The sequence below is a fragment of the Terrapene carolina genome, unplaced genomic scaffold, assembly GCF_002925995.2.
Source record: "Terrapene carolina triunguis isolate 2854851 unplaced genomic scaffold, T_m_triunguis-2.0 Scaffold21, whole genome shotgun sequence".
In the NCBI taxonomy this organism is placed as follows: Eukaryota; Metazoa; Chordata; order Testudines; family Emydidae; genus Terrapene; species Terrapene triunguis.
In genome coordinates, this window is record NW_020664372.1 from 26,257,990 (window position 1) to 26,277,655 (window position 19,666).

Sequence of the window (19,666 nt, forward strand, 5' to 3'; positions counted from 1 at the left end):
GCCTGCATAGTTATCTGTGCTGATGAGCTCTCTGTGGTCACCTATGCTCTCCTGTGCTGGGCAAACAGGAAATGAAATTCAAATATTCGCGGGGCTTTTCCTGTCTACCTGGCCAGTGCATCCAAGTTCAGATTGCTGTCCAGAGCGGTCACAATGGTGCACTGTGGGATAGCTCCCGGAGGCCAATACCATCGAATTGCGGCCACACTAACCCTAATTCGAAATGACAATATCGATTTTGGCGCTACTCCGCTTGTCGGAGGAGTACAGAAATCGATTTTAAGAGCCCTTTATTTCGAAAGAAATGGCTTCATTGTGTGGACGGGTGCAGGGTTAATTCGATTTAATGCTGCTAAATTCGAATTAAACTCATAGTGTAGACCAGGCCAAAGACTAACAAATTTATTTGAGCATATGAACAGCCTTCCAAGGGGAGTAGTGGGGGCAAAAGACATATCTGGCTTCAAGACTAAGCTTGAGAAGTTTATGGAGGGGATGGTATGATGGGATAGCCTAATTTGGGCAATTAATTGATCTTCAGCGGTAAATATGCCCAATGGCCTGTGATGGGATGTTAGATGGGGTGGGATCTGAGTTACTACAGAGAATTCTTTCCTGGATGCTGGCTGATGAGTCTTGCCCACATGCTCAGGGTTTAACTGATTGCCATATTTGGGGTCGGGAAGGAATTTTCCTCCAGGGCAGATTGGCAGAGGCCCTGGAGGTTTTTCGCCTTCCTCTGGAGCGTGGGGCACGGGTCACTTGCTGGAGGATTCTCTGCACCTTGAGGCTTTTAAACCACGACTTCAATAACTCAGGCGTAGGTTAGGGGTTTGTTACAGGAGTGGGTGAGTGAGATTCTGTGGCCCGCGTTGTGCAGGAGGTCAGACTAGATGATCATAATGGTCCCTTCTGACCTTAAAGTCTGAGTCTATAAGTGGGTTTTAGCCCATGCAAGCTTATGCTCAAATAAATTTGTTAGTCTCTAAGGTGCCACAAGTACTCCACGTTGATTCAGGTTGGTATTTTGACTCCTTTTGTACATTGTCAAAGAGAATAGCACTCTTAGAACCCATAAAAAGGCATAGGAAATAATAAATGAAAAATACACAAACAAAACTATATGTGAGTAAAGAGCATAGCAGCAGCAATTGAAAATACTTCCTATTGTGTTGTTTAAATTAATAAGCTATTGTCACTTTTCTAACTGTTTTCTTTATATTTTCTGTACCCAGCTGCATCAGCAACAAGGAGAAGAGATGCATTATGTGATCTGTATAAATAGTTTTGAATTATATTCCAGGAGACTCCTCCTATGTTGTAGTTGTTGTTAGTAGTAGTATTACCATAGAGAGTAGGACCATATCCTACCAAACAATTTATTGTAAAAGGCATTTCCACTATCCGGCATAAGCCAGATTGGAAGCTAGAGAGCTGCCTGTCTGTGTAAACCAGTAGCTTCATGATCAGTCAATTCTGCTTCTCATGTCACAATTTTGTTACAACGTTCTTTAACTTATATGATCTTTATCATTTTACTTCCAGGTAATAATGAAGATGAACAGACAGTTGCAGAAATCATGAGAAGGCGTTTTTCTCCTGCTGTTGTAACTAGCAGACCCTGGGAAGGTTTTCATTTTGCTGGCCATGAGATAAAAATTATAGAAGCCACCGAATGTTATGGGGCAGTAGTCTGGCCATCGGTACAATATTTATGCAATATTATTGGTTTTTTCCCCCTAAAAACTCTAGCCCTTTAAATTGTTTTGCACATTTGTTGTTCAATCCTGTAAAACCAAGGGAAATGTTCAGCATTTTCTCTGCCTCCTCTTTGCAACCCACAAATCTTTTATGTTAGAGCTGTGCAAGTGGGAGCTGTCCACACATCCGCAGAATTAATCATGAACTTGCTGATGCACAGGGCTCCCTAGTCCCTCAGTTGAAGGACTAGATAAAGGGAATTATATATCATTTTTCAGTTTTTGTGCTTTCAGCAACTTTTGGGTCAATGCCCCCAGTTTCCTTCTGAACCTGCTACAAGTGAAACAAGGGAAAGAACTATTTTGTTCTATCCTGGACCACTAAAAAGTGGCCTTCCTAAAAGTGATTACTCTTGCAAGGAGACCAGAAGAGCTGGCAACCATTACATCTGTTTTTCATGGGTACCCGGGAATTTTCTACCCAAAGTTGTCATCTGACATTTACCGGAACTTGGAAATAGTTTTTAATTTCTGCCCAAACCTGTCTTCAGATGAGGATTGGAAGTAGTGCTTTCTGCTTCAGTAGTGAGTTGAAATATCATGTAGAATGCACCAGATCTATGTGGTTTACTGGCAGCCATTTTGTGGGTATAAGTTAGGGGAGTAAGGAGGGATATAGACGGTTAAGAGGCTACTTGATCAGTCTGTAAGTGCCTACATGGAGAGAAGACTGTGAAGAGTTCTTTAACCTGGCAGACAAAGCCATAACAAGAGCTAATATCTGGAAGCTGAAGCTAGACAACTTGAAAGGAGAAGTGAGGGGCAGAGTTTTAACAGTAATTAACTATTAAAGCTGTTTATCAAGGGATGTGGTGGATTCTCTGTCACTTAAAGTCTTTAAATCAAAATGAGATGCCTTTCTAAAATGTATGCTCTAAATCAGCCAGAAGTTACTGGATTTCAGTCAGGAATTACTGGTGACATTCTATGGTTTGTGTTCTGCTGGAAGCCACACTAGATGATCTCAGCCGTTCCTTCTGGCCTTCAAATCTTTGAATCTATATCCAGGGTTATTGTGGCATATTTCTGCAGCTTATATAACTCAAAGGCGATTGCGAGCCTTGGTCCCTTCAGGAGAGGGATTGTCTTTAGGGGTATGTCTTGTACAGTGCCAGAGCATGAGGTAGGCTCTTAACAAATAATGATTAGTAATGGCTTCCTCCAACCTGCTTGGAGAGAGGGAAGCTTCTTTGGAATACATATACATCAGTTTTGTGTTAATCTGTGCATGTCCAAGGCACTCTACAAATGTGATCTCTCTCCCCCACCCCCAGCCCCCATAGACTAGGAATCAACATAGTAAACAGAAACTAATGTAGGTCTTGAGAGAAAATTTTCAATAAGGATGTAAGAACAACTGAAATATTGTCTTTTGAAAAATCCCAGCAACACACATGGGAACCATACCCCAAAACCGTTATGTTAAAGGGTATTCATGGTCCAACAGAAAACTCACAGAAACATGGAGATTCAGAATCACTGCTTCCCCTCCCTCTGCTGGGGGTGAAGTAAATCTCAGTCTGCCAGCAATTGTTTCTGGGTTGGTTCACCTGGTCCTGACGAAACATCTCCTCTTCATTCTGATAAACCACTATGCTCCCATTATTCTCATTGTTTCTTAAGTTTGAGGCACAGACACAGGAGTCAGGAGACGTGGGTTGTGTTCCCAGCCCTACTGCAAGCTTGTGCTGTGAGGTTGGGCAAGTCACTTTAGCAATCTGTGCTTCAGGCTCCTCATGCCCCCTCACAATGGGGATGACGGTACTTCTTTATCTCACGCAGGGAGGTGGGGAGATGTCGGGCAAAAATGCATGATGTTTGTGAAGTGTTTTGAGACTCTGGAATGGAAGGAGATATTTAAGTGCAAGGTGGTATTGTTCAGATAGCTGTGATTGGAAAAATAATGCTGTTCCAGAAATTAGGCAGCAGAAGGCGTTGTTGGAGGCAAAATATATAATCTCTGCGTCAGGTAATGGATAAAGGATGATCTTTTATTGCAAGAGAGAGCCAAGATAAAAATGTGCCTTATTACTGTGCAGTTGGACTTATTCAGCTTAAATAGATGTGAAATAAATTACATAAAATCTTGACTTTTTAAAAAAGCTATTTTTCTTGTAATTCATATTCAGAAAGGTCAGTGCTCATGTAGCTATGGATTTTATGTGTGCACAGAGTGGTATTTCTTTTTGTTTTGTTTTGTTCAATATGTTCTTGTTTCCCCCGGCAGGCTCTTGTTCTATGTCACTTTTTGGAAACAAATGCTAAACAATACAGCCTGGTTGATAAAAGTGTAATTGAAATTGGAGCTGGAACAGGGCTGGTCTCCATAGTAGCCACTTTACTTGGTAAGTGCTGGCTGTTGCTTTGCTGGGTTTGGAAACTTCATTAAGATGAATATTGATGACTATTGGAGCATATAGTAAGTTGTTCAGTTCCTCTAAAATGTTGTTGAAAACCGAGGAAGAAACACTGAATTCTTTGGGGTTTTCAGCCAACTTGGAAGCCAGTTTTGCTTTTATCTCCATAAAATTACTTGCCCTCACTTTAGAATGCCTTGTGGGAGGGTACAGTAGATGTGGCTGCCATCCAGTATTAAACAGAGGACAGAAATTAGGTGCTGTGAGAACTAGGGTTCTTACTAGACCAGGAGGTCAGAGATATATAGAAGCGGCTGGATTCAGACACAACCTCTCACAAGAGCAGTTTATCTTCTGACTATTAAATAACCCCTTCCTGGTTTCCCAAGTCACTTCTATATTCCAATTTGTAACCTGTTCTTTCAGAAACGTATCCTTGAGCTTGCTGTCCCGACATTGTCCATTCTGTCTTCTTTCCTGACAGCCTGTTCTTTACCAACAGTAACTGGAACCCCTAACGACCGCAATGTAACCGAGGACACAATTTAGCTTGCAGTGTCTTTTATTACTGTATGAGAAGAAAACAATCCAGGGGATTCTCAGATCCCAGGCTGACTTTGCAGGGTTGTAGTTAAAAACCCCTCCCCCATCTTTTGACTTGTATATCAAGCAGATTTGATACAAAGACTCCATAAAAGTGGATTCCCAGGATATCATTTTGATCTTGCAGAGCAGGACCATATTTTAATGATATTTTTGGTGTGAAAACCTAATATACTTTTCTAGTGTAATGAAACGCACAGGAGGTTTTTTACAGGTATATTGTACATATATATGGGAGAGACCTGGAAAAGCAATTGTTTTTGCAGTAGGTTTTGTGTACAGATTACTTCTTAATTCTTCAAGGGTTAATCCTTGGTTGTTTTTTGTCATAGGTGCACATGTGACTGCCACAGATCTTCCTGAAGTACTAGGAAACCTTCAGTACAATATTCTCAAAAATACCAAAATGAAATGTAAGCATCAGCCCCAGGTTAAAGAACTCTCCTGGGGAGTTGATTTAGAGAAGAACTTTCCCAAGTCTTTGTGTCAGTTTGACTACATCATGGCTGCTGATGTTGTGTACTACCATCCCTTCCTGGAGGAGCTGCTTCTTACCTTCCATCACTTGTGTCAGGACAACACTGTTATTCTCTGGGCCATGAGATTCAGGCTGGACACAAAGAACCAATTTATGGGCAGATTTCAGGAATTGTTTGACCTGGAGGTAATTTCCAATTTCCCCAGTTTAAACATAGCATTGTATAAGGCGATGAGAAGAGGCAAGAAGATGACGTGATTTCCAACTTGAGTATTAGAAAGTGTGTGTGTGTGGAGTTTGAGTTTCTTCACAGGTTCCATGTTAATGCTTGATGACACCTGTAGATTATGGTGCTTTTTAGGGTTAAATCAATGTCCTGTCATAAACAAAATATAAAACTTCTTACATGCTTGAAAAGATATCCTAAATTAAATTTTCATCTACTGGTACATGTAGGGGGAACATATCGTTGGCATTTTCTGAACTTTAGTTGCTAAACTGTGCAACACTAATATTTTTCACAGGTTATGCGGATCATATATCCACAATGCTGTAGTATTGCTGCCAACAACTTTCCATTGCAGCTTATAATAGTGCCTGATAAGATCAGATGACTACACACAACATAAGATTATAATCTATTTAAAATTAAAAATTGTGGTATCAAATTGCACTCTGATGTTTCCACACCGCCACCCACGCTGTTCAAAGTCGCGTTCTTTTAATAACTCCCACAGGACAATAAACCAGACTGGATAGAGTACGGAAATATATACTGTAGTGAATAATCCCATGGCAAGCTTTCTGTGGCATCTCAGATGTGAGCTCCATGCAGGCAGCATGCCTTTTGGGATGTCAGGGCAGCAGATGGATGCCTCTGTCCCCTTCAGAAGAAAGTCCCTTCCCACCACCACCCTTTGTCTTCTCTTATGCATGGTGATTATGAGCCTCACAGCCTTGGGGCAAGTGACTCTTCTTCCTCATGTTGTAAACTTTAACAAATGGTCTTGTGTAAGAATAGTGCAGCATATTACCAATTCCCTTTTAAAAAAAATTCTCAAATCTTTGGAGCTTTGCCCCTCTCAAAATAGACAACTGTGGACCTCTAGCTCTGAAAGCACAACAATATGAACAATTGCCCTCAAGAAAATGTTTTGCATCACTGCCTCACTGTGGTAGCTTGAGACCAAAATGACTTAATTTGCATGCTTAATTATGGGCAGATCATAGGAAAAAGTTGCTTAGCGTCTTTGGATAGGCCCACTGTGACTGTCTATCTGTATCCCTGTGTTCACCTTTTTACAAAACTGTAATGCATTTTGTACAAAGTATGCCATGGGAGGTATCATTTGAAAATTCATAATTTACTGATCATTATTGTCCTGGTAAACGGTGTGTGGCAACATTGTATGTAAAGTTATAAGACTCTACTGCAGGGGTCGGCAACCTCTGGCACACGGCTCACCAGGGTAAGCACCCTGGCGGGCCGGGCCAGTTTGTTTACCTGCTGCGTCCGTAGTTTCGGCCGATCACGGCTCCCACTGGCCGCGGTTCGCCGCTCCAGGCCAATGGGGGGGCGGGCCGAGGGATGTGCTGGCCACCGCTTCCCGCAGCCCCCATTGGCCTGGAGCGGTGAACCGCAGCCAGTGGGAGCTGCGATCAGCCGAACCTGCGGACGCGGCAGGTAAACAAACTGGCCCGGCCTGCTTACCCTGGCGAGCCACGTGCCAGAGGTTGCTGACCCCTGCTCTACTGTATGAGATTGAGACATATTCCAACTCTGCAAAAGCAGGCACAAACCAGTTCCCCAAAGACAAAAGGCAAACTGACGCCTCAGCCAGGTGTCAACAAAATCACATGGACTATCACCTGGTTAGGCTGCCATTCTTTGGTAGGAAAAAGGGTGTGAGTAAGAAATTTACATCTTGGCAAATAAACAGCTGGAGGTTCCCATCTCCTCAGACCTTCTGTCTCCTGAACCTCATCTGGAGATAATTTTTAAAATAAAAGAGAACCATAAGAAAGGGGAACAGATGCCTCAAAATACTCCTCCCTTTCTCTCTACCCATGACATCAACAACACCTGAAAGACAAGGAAAGTAACACTGAACTGGGGAGGGGGGTTATGTGGAAGAATCCTGGCCAACTGAAATCCAGACAGTAAGACTGTTCAAACATGTGGTGAGAGAGACCTTTGCTTTGAATTCATTTAGCTTGTTAAGTTAGATATTAATTGCGTTTTACCTTTTATTTTGTTGTAACCAACTCTGACTCTTATGCCTCATTACTTGTAATCACTTAAAATCTATCTTTCTGTAGTTAATTAAACTTGTTTTATCTAAACCAGTGTGCTTGGACTGAAGTGTTTGGAAAACTCCATTTGCGATATCAAGGTTTGTGCATATCACTTTCTATTAATGAAATGATGGATTTATATGAGCTTGTATTGTCCAGAAGGGTGCCAGGCAGTAATAAGAGACACATTTCTGGGGGAAAGTCTTGTACTGGGAGTTTGCTGGTGTTGCCCTGCATGGGTGGCTGGCTATAGCATTTATACAATATAGCTGGGAGTGATTTACATTCTGGAGGCTGTGTGAGAGCAGACCAGGAGTTGTTACTCTCACAGCAAAGCAGTGTAAAAGGCACCCTAGGGTGGAGAATTGAGGGGACACAGCTGTCCATCAGTCAAGATCGTACCCTGGGTAATTTCACTCCCACAAAATAATTGTTCTTTAATTGTAATAGATTTCTGATGACCACACGACTTTGCTTGGAACTGACCAGAGAATTTTGTTTTAGGGAGGTTTATATGAATTCTTTGGATACTACTAAATTTCCTGAGTCACTTAATAAGTAAGTATGAGATCTTCAGGTCAATTCCAACCTAACTATGCAGAAAGGCAAATCCAGCTGCTTGTGCTGGGGTCCACGCATAGAGTTACCATCATTTAAAAAAGTTTTGTCAAGGACAATTGTTCAAATAACCTGGGATCTTGGGGGCTGATAGGCCCCCACCTAACACAGCCTTTCTTTGTGCATTTGTGTGAATTGTAGCACTTGTTTATGCTGATTTACAAAATGCATTAATCATCACAACTCCAGGGTCAAACTGGAAAAAAATAAGGCAGAAAAATGAAGCGACTTGTCTAAGACCAACGAGTGACAAAACATACATTTGAATGCAAGGATCCCTTGTTCTCAGTCCTGCTCTTGGTCCACTAGGCTATGCTGCTTCTCAGACTATTGAGCTTTCATTCTCCCAGTGGTTAGGGATGTCGGAGAAAAACTGAGTTCTCACTCTTTTGTTTGGGTACAGCAAGTCAGAAGCTTTATTAACTTTCACAATTGTGCAGAGGGAGAGAGCTAAGCAGGTCTCTCCCTGGTACCTAATTACAGCAAGCATTTATACCTTTCATTACAGAAAATAATGAGGGACAGCTGCATCTTGTTATACATATGCCATCTTGATATCTTACTTCCTTAATTGTTTTGACTCTTGCCAACATGCAATATTTTCTATACCTTATCTACACAAGGTCTTCTACACCTTATCTATACAAGGTCACAATAACTCCTCACACAGTACTTTCTCACCCGCCTCTCACAATCCTCGCTTCTACAAATCTCGCGTTATCAGGCCTACAGTTAGCCTGACTCTTGCTAACAAACTGTCTTGCATTGCAGTTCTTTTCTGACAGTTCTGTTTCTGCTTCCACAGGGAGCACAGTGGCTCTGGACAGAGGGGCCAGCTCAGCTGCAGGAGGCAGCAAGGAGGGACCTTGTGGTGATCCTAGAGTTATCCATGGCTCCCAGCACAGCCCAAGTGGGATGGGAAATGTAGAGAGAATGGACCATGATCTCGTCTCCCCCTTTTTTAAAATCTGGTGGCAGATATGGCAAAAGCCAGCGTTGGATGTTAGGTGGGGATGAAAATTAATAATTGAGAATTTTTAGGAAAAAAATCAATGCCAAACTTTCCACCCTAGTGGATCAGTTTTTGTTTCCAAAACTCTGCACAGGGAAAAAAGGGATACAATTTTTTTTAAAGAAAGCAGAGTCCCTCTGCCATTTCTAGATTCCCTGAATCATAGGAGCTTGTGGCTGTGAACCTGGCACCCCGAAGGTCATTTGTACATAGGAACACGTAATAGATATATGAATAGTGCTGGCTATTAACATGTAATTAACAACAAGGCCAAACCCAAAACTGGAAAGTTCTTTAAAAGGGGAAATGAACTCCAAAATATGTCAGGGAAATATGGCTGGTTGTCTGAAAGAAGAAAACAGAAACCTTCTGTGTTACAAAGAAGCAATAATATGCAGCTGCTTTTCAGTGGCTGTTATACTGATTAGTTCTTCAGCTAAGGCCCAGTTCTTCAAAGGGACTCCAGTATGTGGACAGCCTGAAGTCAACAGGATTGGGTCCATAAGGTGAACTGTTTATTAACATTACTCTGTTTTCTCACACCTCTGTTTAGCAAAGTTGTATGAAACTTCCTGGGAATGCTTTAGTGGCTATCTGTTCTATTGTGCCTGTGACCTTTGGTCCTCTGTTATGACTAGCAGTGAATTAGCCATGACCAATGTGAGGTTGGAGGTCATATACTGTATTTGCATAGAGAAATTATTTCTTTTCTTCAGTAATAGTCCTCCCACAATAATGTCAAGTATGGTTATAGCTTCCCAAGGCAAGTTCCCAACGAACTATATTTTTTAAAATTACTTACACAGAGTTTGGTTTTTGTTCCTCTTTAAAAAAGAGAATCTAATGCCCATGCTAGCTGTTGGCTTGCTAAAGTACTGGTGTATTTGCATTGCACATAACTGTACTCTCTAGTCTAAAGATCTTTGATAGCTACAATTGGTAGTTGTTTTGAAGGAGGAGAAAGCAATGAAGTCCAACAATTTTTTATAAGTGAAAGCCCTAACTGTGAGGAATTGCTACAAAGGCTGTAGTGAGATTATGTTGGCTATGAGGAGAAGGCTATCCAAATTGGGAGGTACTGTATAGAACAGTTAGCTGGTTTTCCACATAATTTTACTTTATGTGCTAATCTAACAATTATTTCATGAACAACAATATCTGTAAAGTAATGTGACCACATTTGTTAGAATTTCCTTGCCTCAAATATCTTGCATTTGAATCTTAAACTTTAATGCGTTTCATCCATTTAATTTTATCTAGTATTTATACAAACATTACAGCAATGTTCTTCCATTCATTGCGTATCATAGTGTCTAGAGAGTTCTATTTACAATTTTTTACTTTTCACTATTAAACATTAAAGTAACAAATTTCCTCATCCGTATATGGTTTCCATATGCTCATATTGAATATTTTTCTCTTACTGTCATACAATGAGGTTGTGTGTCTAAATGATTACCCTACATTTTCCATGTTCATGCGACTAGATCAGGCTTTTGTCTCTAATAGGTGCAAGAGGAAATGCTGCTGCTGCTGAGCATTTCAAAGAGTTCAACTGGAGTGTAGTTCTTTTGGCAGCACCAATATAGTGGAGAGGTGTGGCCTAAAGAATACAACTGCCAAGAAATTTTCAGCGCACATGGTCGCTGGGTAGCAAATAGCTTGTACCAGATTTTGCACCTCTATTAGTCAGTATAAGGTTAACAGCACTCACTCAAGTTGCATTGCATAGCCTCATCAACCTCTCTTTGTACTGCGGAGAAGCTGGAGACATATTGACTGTCACTAGGCTGAAGAATGTAAGTGAGTAAGTTGGAGGGGTCCTGATGATGTTTATAAACATTTGGGTTAACCCGAGGTACAGAAGAGCGAGGGGTCTTTAGGAAGAGGTGGCTTTTTACAGGTACCATGGATAACACAAGAGTCAGACATAGACTTTCCTATCCTCAAATTTTTGTCCTGAGATGCAGGCTTTTGGGAGATTTCTCAGGCCCTCAGGAATGCCTCCACAATTATGGGAATCTTGGACTGGTCATGGCCATCAGTGCTACAGTGGTAGCAACCATGGAGTGACCTCAGATAGTTTAGAAAAGGAAGAGAGATGTGTCCAGGCAAGACATCACTGTTGCATCTTAACACTTTAAAGTCATAATGGATTTATCTTCACAATACCTCTGTGAGATAGGGAAGCATTATTATTCCCATTTTACATATGAGCAGGTTGTGAGGCACAGATTAAGTGACTTGCCTAAGGACACACAGGAAGTCTGTGGCGGAGCTAGGAACTGAACCCAGATCTCCTGAGTGAGAGTGCATACCTCAAACCACAAAAATGACAGCTCTTGATTCCTTGTGCCCTACTATTGTTGGAGTTCACATGCAGTAAAGCAGGAGTTACATTATTGTTATGATTTAAGTTATTTTTCAAGTCTGGGTTGTTGGGGTTTTTTTTTTTTTAAAGGGGAGAGAAACCAGATAAACGTGTGAGGATCTAGGGGGGGTCAGGAGGAAAACATCATGCATTTAAACTTCCCATTTTATACAAATGTGCCCAGACTACACCCTGAAAATAGGATCTATAGGCCACAGTGAAGTTTTATGACTTAGTTTCAGAAGACTTCTGAGATATACAGGTTTGACTACCTCCATTCTGCACCTCTGCGAGGAATTAAAAGGGGATATGGAGAAGCACGTAAGAGAACCGTGCTCTACTTATGATGGTCAAAGTCAACACCACTCTGGGGTTGCTGACAGGGAGAACATTTCAGAGACTCAAAGGAGCGTGATAAGCTAGACGTCTCCAGTTGCATCGAGCAATTTGTGTATTATTCTCAGGCAGGTTAATAATTACACTGATTTTTCCAGAGGCAGCAAATCAGTATAGGAGTCTTTGATACTACAGACTTCCAATCTGTCCTTTGTGCTCCTGACTATACTCATGTTCTTCCTAGGCCTTTGGGGAGCAAAAAGGGGTTCCATTAACTCAAGCTGCAGCTCACCTGTGAGGCAAATTGAATAGCCACAGGTGTCACTCAGGAGTATACCATGGCTGTTACATTCTCAGATCCTGTGGTGTGGCAGTGGAATAAGAGACCAGAGAAAATGCTGGAGGCTGGCTTCTGGATAAAGACAGCAAATCCGCTCATGGTAGCATTAGCTTTCTTGTTACGGTTACCCGCTCTGGGCTGGTGAACAGATTTCTTGCTCATAGGGAATACTCTCTATGCTTTCAAAACATGGTTCATGACTCCTTTTACTGATCTCAGCAATACCTCAAAAGGAAAATTAGAATTCTTTTTATCAAGCCGCCAGCTCTACCATTGACAGAGCTTTCAGAACCCTGACAATGAGATTCTGAGAGGATCTGCTGTCACACTCGTGTATAAGTTGGCAAAGGTTTATGTGCTCATTCTGGCTTATTGTATGCTGTACAATGTTGCCTTGAGACAGAGAGAGAACACACCCAAGGAGCTGAATATAGGTAGATGTAGAAGATCATCATTTTCTAGCCAGCCTCTGTGAGACAGGCAGGGCAGAAAGGGGCTGATGGTTGGAAACCTCTGAGGTAAATACTATACAGATAATTGCACTTTCCAGTAGGGATTTCATGCTTCACCAGAAAAAAGGAGAGAACAGACAGAGGAAAAACAAGGAAATAATTGCAGCCAGGTTAATTGTATACTGTCTATAATTTTTTAAAAGCATGAATCCATGCAAAACTCATTAGGAGAACACCACAGATAAAATCTTCTTGGTGTGAAAGGCTTCAGTAGCAATAATAAGGAAATTAAAGTGGAGTGGTTTAAAACAGCACCATTTTATTTAGTAGCTTGGTTACATAAACAAATTTGCTGAACTCAGGTAGGCCACAAAGTGGTCACAAGGAACTGAATAACAGGGGCAGGAAAAAGTTTAAATAAGGAAAACTAAAACTCAGTTTAATGTCTCTTTCCCTTCCTTTTTTTAGATTATGGCATCAAGGCCTCTTGTGACTGTACTCTCTGAAGCAAGCCACTGAATGGAAGTTCAGTGGCCTCTCATGGTTTTGAGGAGACATTTGAACATTCTGTTTCTGGTAAGAACAGAAGATACAGCAACTATAACCTCACCTCTGTCCCTTATGAGTGGATATTAATTTATGAGGGGTAGTTGCAATGTACTCAGTCTAGTCCAGAGTAAAGAATTTTCTGTTCAGAGCCTCTAACTATTGTCCTCACACCTGCACCAAACACAGGAACTGGCTGACACCACCCTGCTGTCAAGAACAGAGACCAGCCTAAACATGTAAACTGTCAGCCTGCAAACTAAATTCCAGTGGGTCCAAATCGTCAGTGTGACAACATCACTCTGAGCTCCTTCAACATTTGTTTCAGCTTTCTGTGCCTTGTTTCCACCTCCCCCGTCAAATCCAGCATCCTCCCCATTGAATCTCTGCCCTGCTCCAGAGAATCAGAGAAAGGAGAGAGAGAAGCCCAATCAGGATTGTGGGGAGTTAATTTGACCCATCTAGGCTATCGATTTGATGTACCTGTTCTGTGGACTTGAGTCTAGCACTGTCAGACTGTCACCATTCCCTTAGCATTTTATTCATTCTGGGGCAGCTCTGGTCTTGGGTTGACTGTGAGGTTGGGAGGCAAGAGAGCTTGGATTTCCCCCGAGCTGTGCCACAGACTTACGGTATGGCCTTAGGCCAGTCACTTAACCTCACTGTATCTCAGTTTCCCAAATGTACAACAGAGCACCTTGGTAAAGCACTTTCACAGGAATCCTTTACACATCCTAATGTGGGGTGAGTTCTTTCCAGCTTGACTGAATGTCGATTAGATGAGGAAAACATTTTTGGGGCTCTTCCCAGTCGGACCAGTTTGTCCCAGAGGTGAGAGCAGTGGCTACAGTCTGTACGCTGCCTTGTACTGATAAAGCTCTGGTGATCAGTGGGTAGTGTATGTTTGTGGTAACCTGTCACAAAGGGAAGAGTAAAAATGGGCCTTTTGTGCAGAACAACAATTTGAATGAAACAAGCCCACACAGCCCCGCAGGACCTTCCCTTCCCCATCACAAGATTACTTGCTCTTCAGTTTAAGCCCAAACCTAGCACCTCAACAGTAATATTACTGAGATTGTCAGTCCTCTCATCTACCTTGCAACCTTGAATACGATAACTAAAGTATCTGCAGTGCTCACAAACCACAGTGATGGGTGCCTGTACAAAACCCGATAACAGATAAGAAAGTAACTCCATTGTAAAGCCAATTTGGGGTGATAGTGGGGAGGAGGGGGGAGTGGATAGGTAAGGGTTAATGGAATGGAGGGCTGCTATTGTGGTCTAATGGGTGTGTGTATGTAAAGAATAGAACATTTCATTCTCCCCAGGAGGATCTGCAACTTTCAGACATGGAAGGGTTACCACCTGGAATAAATTTGATCTACCGGCCCCAAAGATATTTTGTGGTTATTATATCCTGGACTTCTTGAAGTCCAGAATACTGTTTGTTTGTTTGTTCTAGGGAAACAATTTCTACTTTTTTTCCCCTCAGCCATATATTAGCTCTTTCCACTCTTAACCCTTTCCTTGAAATTGAAAATGGAAAAGCTGGTTTCCATGTAGATTCTTGCTTTCACGTTTTTAAACTTTTTTTACCTTTTATCTTGCCAGGCTTTTTTGTGATGAAGGGAAATGAAAATTGTGAGGTCTAAACGAAGAGATTCTGTTAGGGAGATTTATAGAAAGATGTGTTATCAGCAGGACCCTACCCAATTCACGGTCCCTTTCCATCAATTTCATGGTCATAGGATTTAAAAAATCACAAATTTCTTGATTTCAGTTATTTGAATCTGAAATGTCATGGTGTTGTAATTGTAGGGGTCCTGACCCAAAAGGAGGTTGTTGGGGGGGTCACAAGGTTATTGGGAGGGGTTTGGGGTACTGCTACCTTTACTTCTGTGCTGTTGCCTTAAGAGATGGGTGGCTGGAGAGAGCGGCTGCTGCTGGCTCGGAGCCCAGCTCTCAAGGCAGCGCCATTGTCAGCAGCAGCGCAGAAGTAAGGATAGTATGGTATTGCCACTCTTACTTCTGCGCTGCTGCCAGCGGGTGCCACTCTCCAGCCATCCAGCTCTGAAGGCAGTGCAGAAGTAAGGGTGGCAATACCACACCCCCCCACAACAACCTTGCAATTCCCCCCCGCAACCTCCTTTTGGGTCAGGACCCCCAGTTTGAGCAATGCTAGTCTCTCCCATGAAATCTGAATAGTATAGGGTAAAAGTAGAGAAAAGACCAGATTTCACGGGAGAGACCCGTTTTCACGATCTGTGACGTGTTTCACAGCTGTGAATTTGGTAGGGCCCTAGTTATCAGCTTTACTTAATTTAAGCGTACTTGCTAAAGAAATGGCTGAAGAATGGGTTCTGTAAACTCAGGTCTCCCTCCTTAGTTTGGAGATAATATAGATAGCATTTCAGCTTTGATGTTGCTCCAAAGGTCCATGGATGACTTGCCTGTCTCCCATTCCAAATCAGCATGTCACACTTAAATAATAATCAGGGATTTGATTACCACTCCCAAAATAGCATTATGAACCAAAGGGCTGTGATCACTCTGACTGGCCACTGGAGGTCACCATAGCTCTACAAAAATAAGCGACTCTTAATAAATAATACACAATAAAAACAGCTTAAAAACGGAGCTGCTCTGTGACTTTATAAGTAACTGGTGTGAAAACCGTGGGGTACAAACAAACACAATAAGCTACGATTACAAATATATGGCATTCACAGGAATTATTTTAAGCAAAAAGTGTAGGAGTCCACTACCCACAGCCCCCTTCTGTATAAAGTGAGCATCAACCATGCTGTGAGTGGCTGAAGAGAGGAGAAATTAACCCCTGGTTTTTCATTTTTACACGGTGGAGGTGGAGTTGCTCCACACAACTGCTGTCTGAGGTTTCTTCTTGTGACTCTCCTCCTCTCCCAAAGCAGAATGTCTTTCAGCTGGCCTCCGATGTAGGGAACTTGATCCCCAAGGGCCTAGGTTGAGGGTTTGAGTCTCTGGCTCCTGAAAGCTTACCTCCTCATGAGCACGACACCTGTTATCTCGCTGGAATATCATCTTTCCCTTCCCTGCAGCAAACCTCTATGTCAGTAAGATTCATTGGCCAGGAACTGGAAGCAGCTTGGGATATTCTTGAAGCATAGTTGCGTGCTTGAATTAGCTAGTAGATAGCTGCCCTGATAGAGGCATACCAAATAGCCATAATTTAAAAATAAGCAAAATGTTAAATGTAATAGAAAAATGTCTGATCCTTCAGCAATCCTCTAACAAGTGGGTTTTTTTTTCTTTTGCCTTCCTGGCTAAGTGCCCCTCATAGCCTGTAAACACACATTCCTTAGACTTCTAAAATTTTCCTCTTGTGTCAACTGAAATAAGGCCAAAATTCTCCTCTGCTGCCTGAATTGTAGCTCTCTTGCATGTACCACGTACAGAATGAGCAGTACAAACCCACACTGCTCCTGGGAAAGGACTGTTTTGCCCACTCATTGCTCTGATCCTGGGAGGTACTAAGCAAGCTGGCTCTGATCCAGCAAAGCACTTAAGCACATGAGCAGTGCCATTGACTTCAATTATTCAAACTCTAAGAGGGGGTGAGAAGATGCTGAACATGTTGAGACACAGCAGCCACGGGTGCTTATGAAGCTCCTTAAATTTATTATTGATTATCTGTATTCTGGTAGCACCTATAACGGGTGCTCTGCAGTCCCACAGGAAGGCACAGCCCTTGCCCCAACGAGCTTACAACCTAAGGCAAGCAACATAGGAAAAGGGAGTGAGAGAGACAACACACAGGGCCAAAGTCTCTGGTCTGCTACAGCTCCTTTGTACCACTCACACAGCACAAAGGGGTGGTATTTTGGCTGGAAGTGGCCAGTGGAGAATTCCCCTTGCGCAGGGGGAGGGAGGGGAGCTTTCTCTTCTGGCCTAAAGCTGTGGGAGGTGGCATACAGGCCTCCTGCTCTAACCACCCATCCCCCCACCTGTGATGAAGGGAAAGGGAGGAAGCCTGCAGGGACGGTATGTGGTGGAATGGAGTTTATACTCGTCAGAATCTCAGCGGCTCTAATTTGCGCCTGGGACCTGCTCCCTGACACCACTCCTCGCTGTGCCAGATGGAGTTCCAATACAGGGGACAGTTTGAGTCACAATCAGCATTGGTTACATTTAAATATTGTCTATTCCCCTCTGTCCTGCTACTTACTCATTTGAAGTGAGACTCAAGGAGGGATTTGAAGGAGGACAGGGAAATTTACAGTTCCATTCAGGGAGGGTGTCCCAGGCACAAGCAATAGCATGAAAAGACATAGAGACATCTTTAGGAAAAAGCAGACAAATGGGACATGGTCAGGACTGGCATTATTACTGGAGGGCCTGTGGGTGACTACAACGAAGTGTATAGACATTCTCGCATGTAAAGAGCTGCTGGGTTTGGACCTGTCATGTGGCAGATCCTAGACTAGGTTATAAAAGGAAAGGTAACTGGTACGAAGGAGGCTATGAGAGGGGAAGGCTGTGTCCTTGCTCCTCCCAGCTGGCTGCAGCTGGAAAGGCCTAAGGTGGTTAGTACCCAGTAGTTTGAGTTGTTTAGTTCTGGTTTTGAGTTTGGTTTTTGAAAACCGAGCCAGCCCCAAAGAAAGGGATGTGAAGAGGCCTTAGCTGAAACCTTACTTTTTTTCCTTCTCTTGCAGGTGAATCTGCACTTCAGATTGGCAATGTGGTAATAAGCAAGAGTGGATAAAGAGCAGGGAGAGGGGCATTGTGAAGGCAAGTAGCTTGGACTTGTACTGGAGGAGAGCTTCAAAGAGAGAAGTGACATGATCAGAGAAGCAGGCAAGGAAGGTGATCTCAGCAGCTGTGATTGACATAGACTGGAGGAGGGCAACATAGGTTTCAAGGAGGCCAGAAAGAGGTTGCAATAATTACTGAGTTTTCAGAAACCTCCCACTCTCCTCATAGTTGAAATAATATCACATGCTCTTAGCATCTTGTTGGCTAACCCAATCTTCTTCAAAATCAAAAACAGGAAGTGTTTTGTTTTGGGTTGATCTCTAGTGCGCAGTGAGCACCACCATGTAGTTTGGAAAACCAGTGCTCTAGTTGCTGATTAGTATGTGTTGATGTTAACTCTGCAGAAACCAACAATGCTTTAAAAATGAGCTCTGACATCTGAAAGACATAATCCAACAACCCGTTTTCAGTACCACACATCAAATCCCCGAAGAGAAGCAGCCTAGTCTGCAGGGATGAACACAGAGCTGGGAGTTGAGAGCTCTAGGATTGCAGTCCTGGCTGTATCACTGACTCGGTGGGAGGTCTTGGTCAAGGGATTTCACCCCTGCCTCAGTTTCCCTATCTCTAAAATGTCTGCTTACTGCAGAGTTGTACTACAATTCCCACCTTGATACTTCTCAGCAATTCCTGCATTGCTGGTTTGTTCACCAGTCCCTCCCTCTGTTCCACCCATATGTTTAGTAGTTATAGTCTGATTGTTTTGTCTGGGCTGTATGAATAGTAACCCACAAGGAGGAATGCGCACACACAAAGAGAGACAGTTATTCACATAAGAAACTTAAAATGCTGTGAGATTCATTTAGTGTAAATAACTCTTCCTATAGACCCTCTTTCGTGATTCTGCGTTTCTGGTTACAAATCATTTTTAACAATAAAAGTGATGGGTTGCACATCGATCTGTATGGTTTGTGTGCACGGAGAGCTTGCATTTAACAAGGAAACAATTATCGAAATATCACATAATGCAACAGAGAGCCTGCTGTAAGTTTCAGCTAGCACTGTCTGTTCTGCCCCCCTGCAGCCTAGAGCCCCACTTTTCTAAAGGGAGGATGACCTTTGGTCTCTGCAGTCACGTCTCACATCCGTACACCACAGAAGCAGCTGCTGCACACAGGCTGTAGGAAACTTCAAGAATAAAATGAGTCACATCCCTCAAAATGAGGCAGTGCTTTTGCGGGCTATGCCACCAGAGAAGCTAGTACCTCTGAGGAGAGAACCTGAATCTAGCCACCCCACTAGCACAAAGCACAATATGTTGAAGAAAAAGAATGTTGCCAACTCTTGCAAATAGATCGAGAGCCTTGTGATGTTTGGTGTTAAGATCCCAGCTCTTGGAATCAAGTTGTTTTGTGAGAATCTCAACTTTCAGTTTTTTTTAAAAAAGTAAAGGTCTAACGCTCATGGTTGCAGACAAAGGCTTGAACATATGATCCAGTGCAACCTTGGAAACTAGAAGGCAAATAAAAAGAATCCAAAATGTGTAATTAAAAAAAAATCTCATAATTTTGGGGGCCTGAGTCATTATTTTTGAACACTTGGGGTTGGCAGGACTGAAAAAAAATAGTATCCGGTTGTGTTGAAACTATTTAAATGTTTGAATTGTAAATAGAAATTTGTAATGAAGAGATGACACTTTATTGTACAGTTCCTTTAGTCTCCTTATAATGTCAGTATTAACTCAGACAGATGGATACCAAACAGCCC

General features: G+C 42.5%; 1 protein-coding gene across 2 annotated transcripts in view; it reads left to right on the forward strand.

The window, feature by feature from the left end:
- The window catches only part of LOC112102740 (protein-lysine methyltransferase METTL21E-like), a 28,744-nt gene extending 9,910 nt beyond the window's left edge, over positions 1–18,834 (forward strand). The window contains exons 3-7 of one of the 2 annotated variants that reach the window (XR_002907779.2): positions 1,546–1,703; positions 3,988–4,105; positions 5,053–5,384; positions 13,091–13,198; positions 17,860–18,834. Coding sequence is in view for 1 of the 2 variants with exons in the window: in XM_024194155.2 (XP_024049923.2) it covers positions 1,546–1,703; positions 3,988–4,105; positions 5,053–5,456 (680 nt within the window). In the remaining variant the exon portion in view is untranslated. Of the gene's footprint in view, positions 1–1,545; positions 1,704–3,987; positions 4,106–5,052; positions 6,580–13,090; positions 13,199–17,859 lie in introns of those variants that run through there. The other variant, XM_024194155.2, reaches the window with a different exon arrangement.
- Positions 18,835–19,666: the final 832 nt, after the last annotated feature.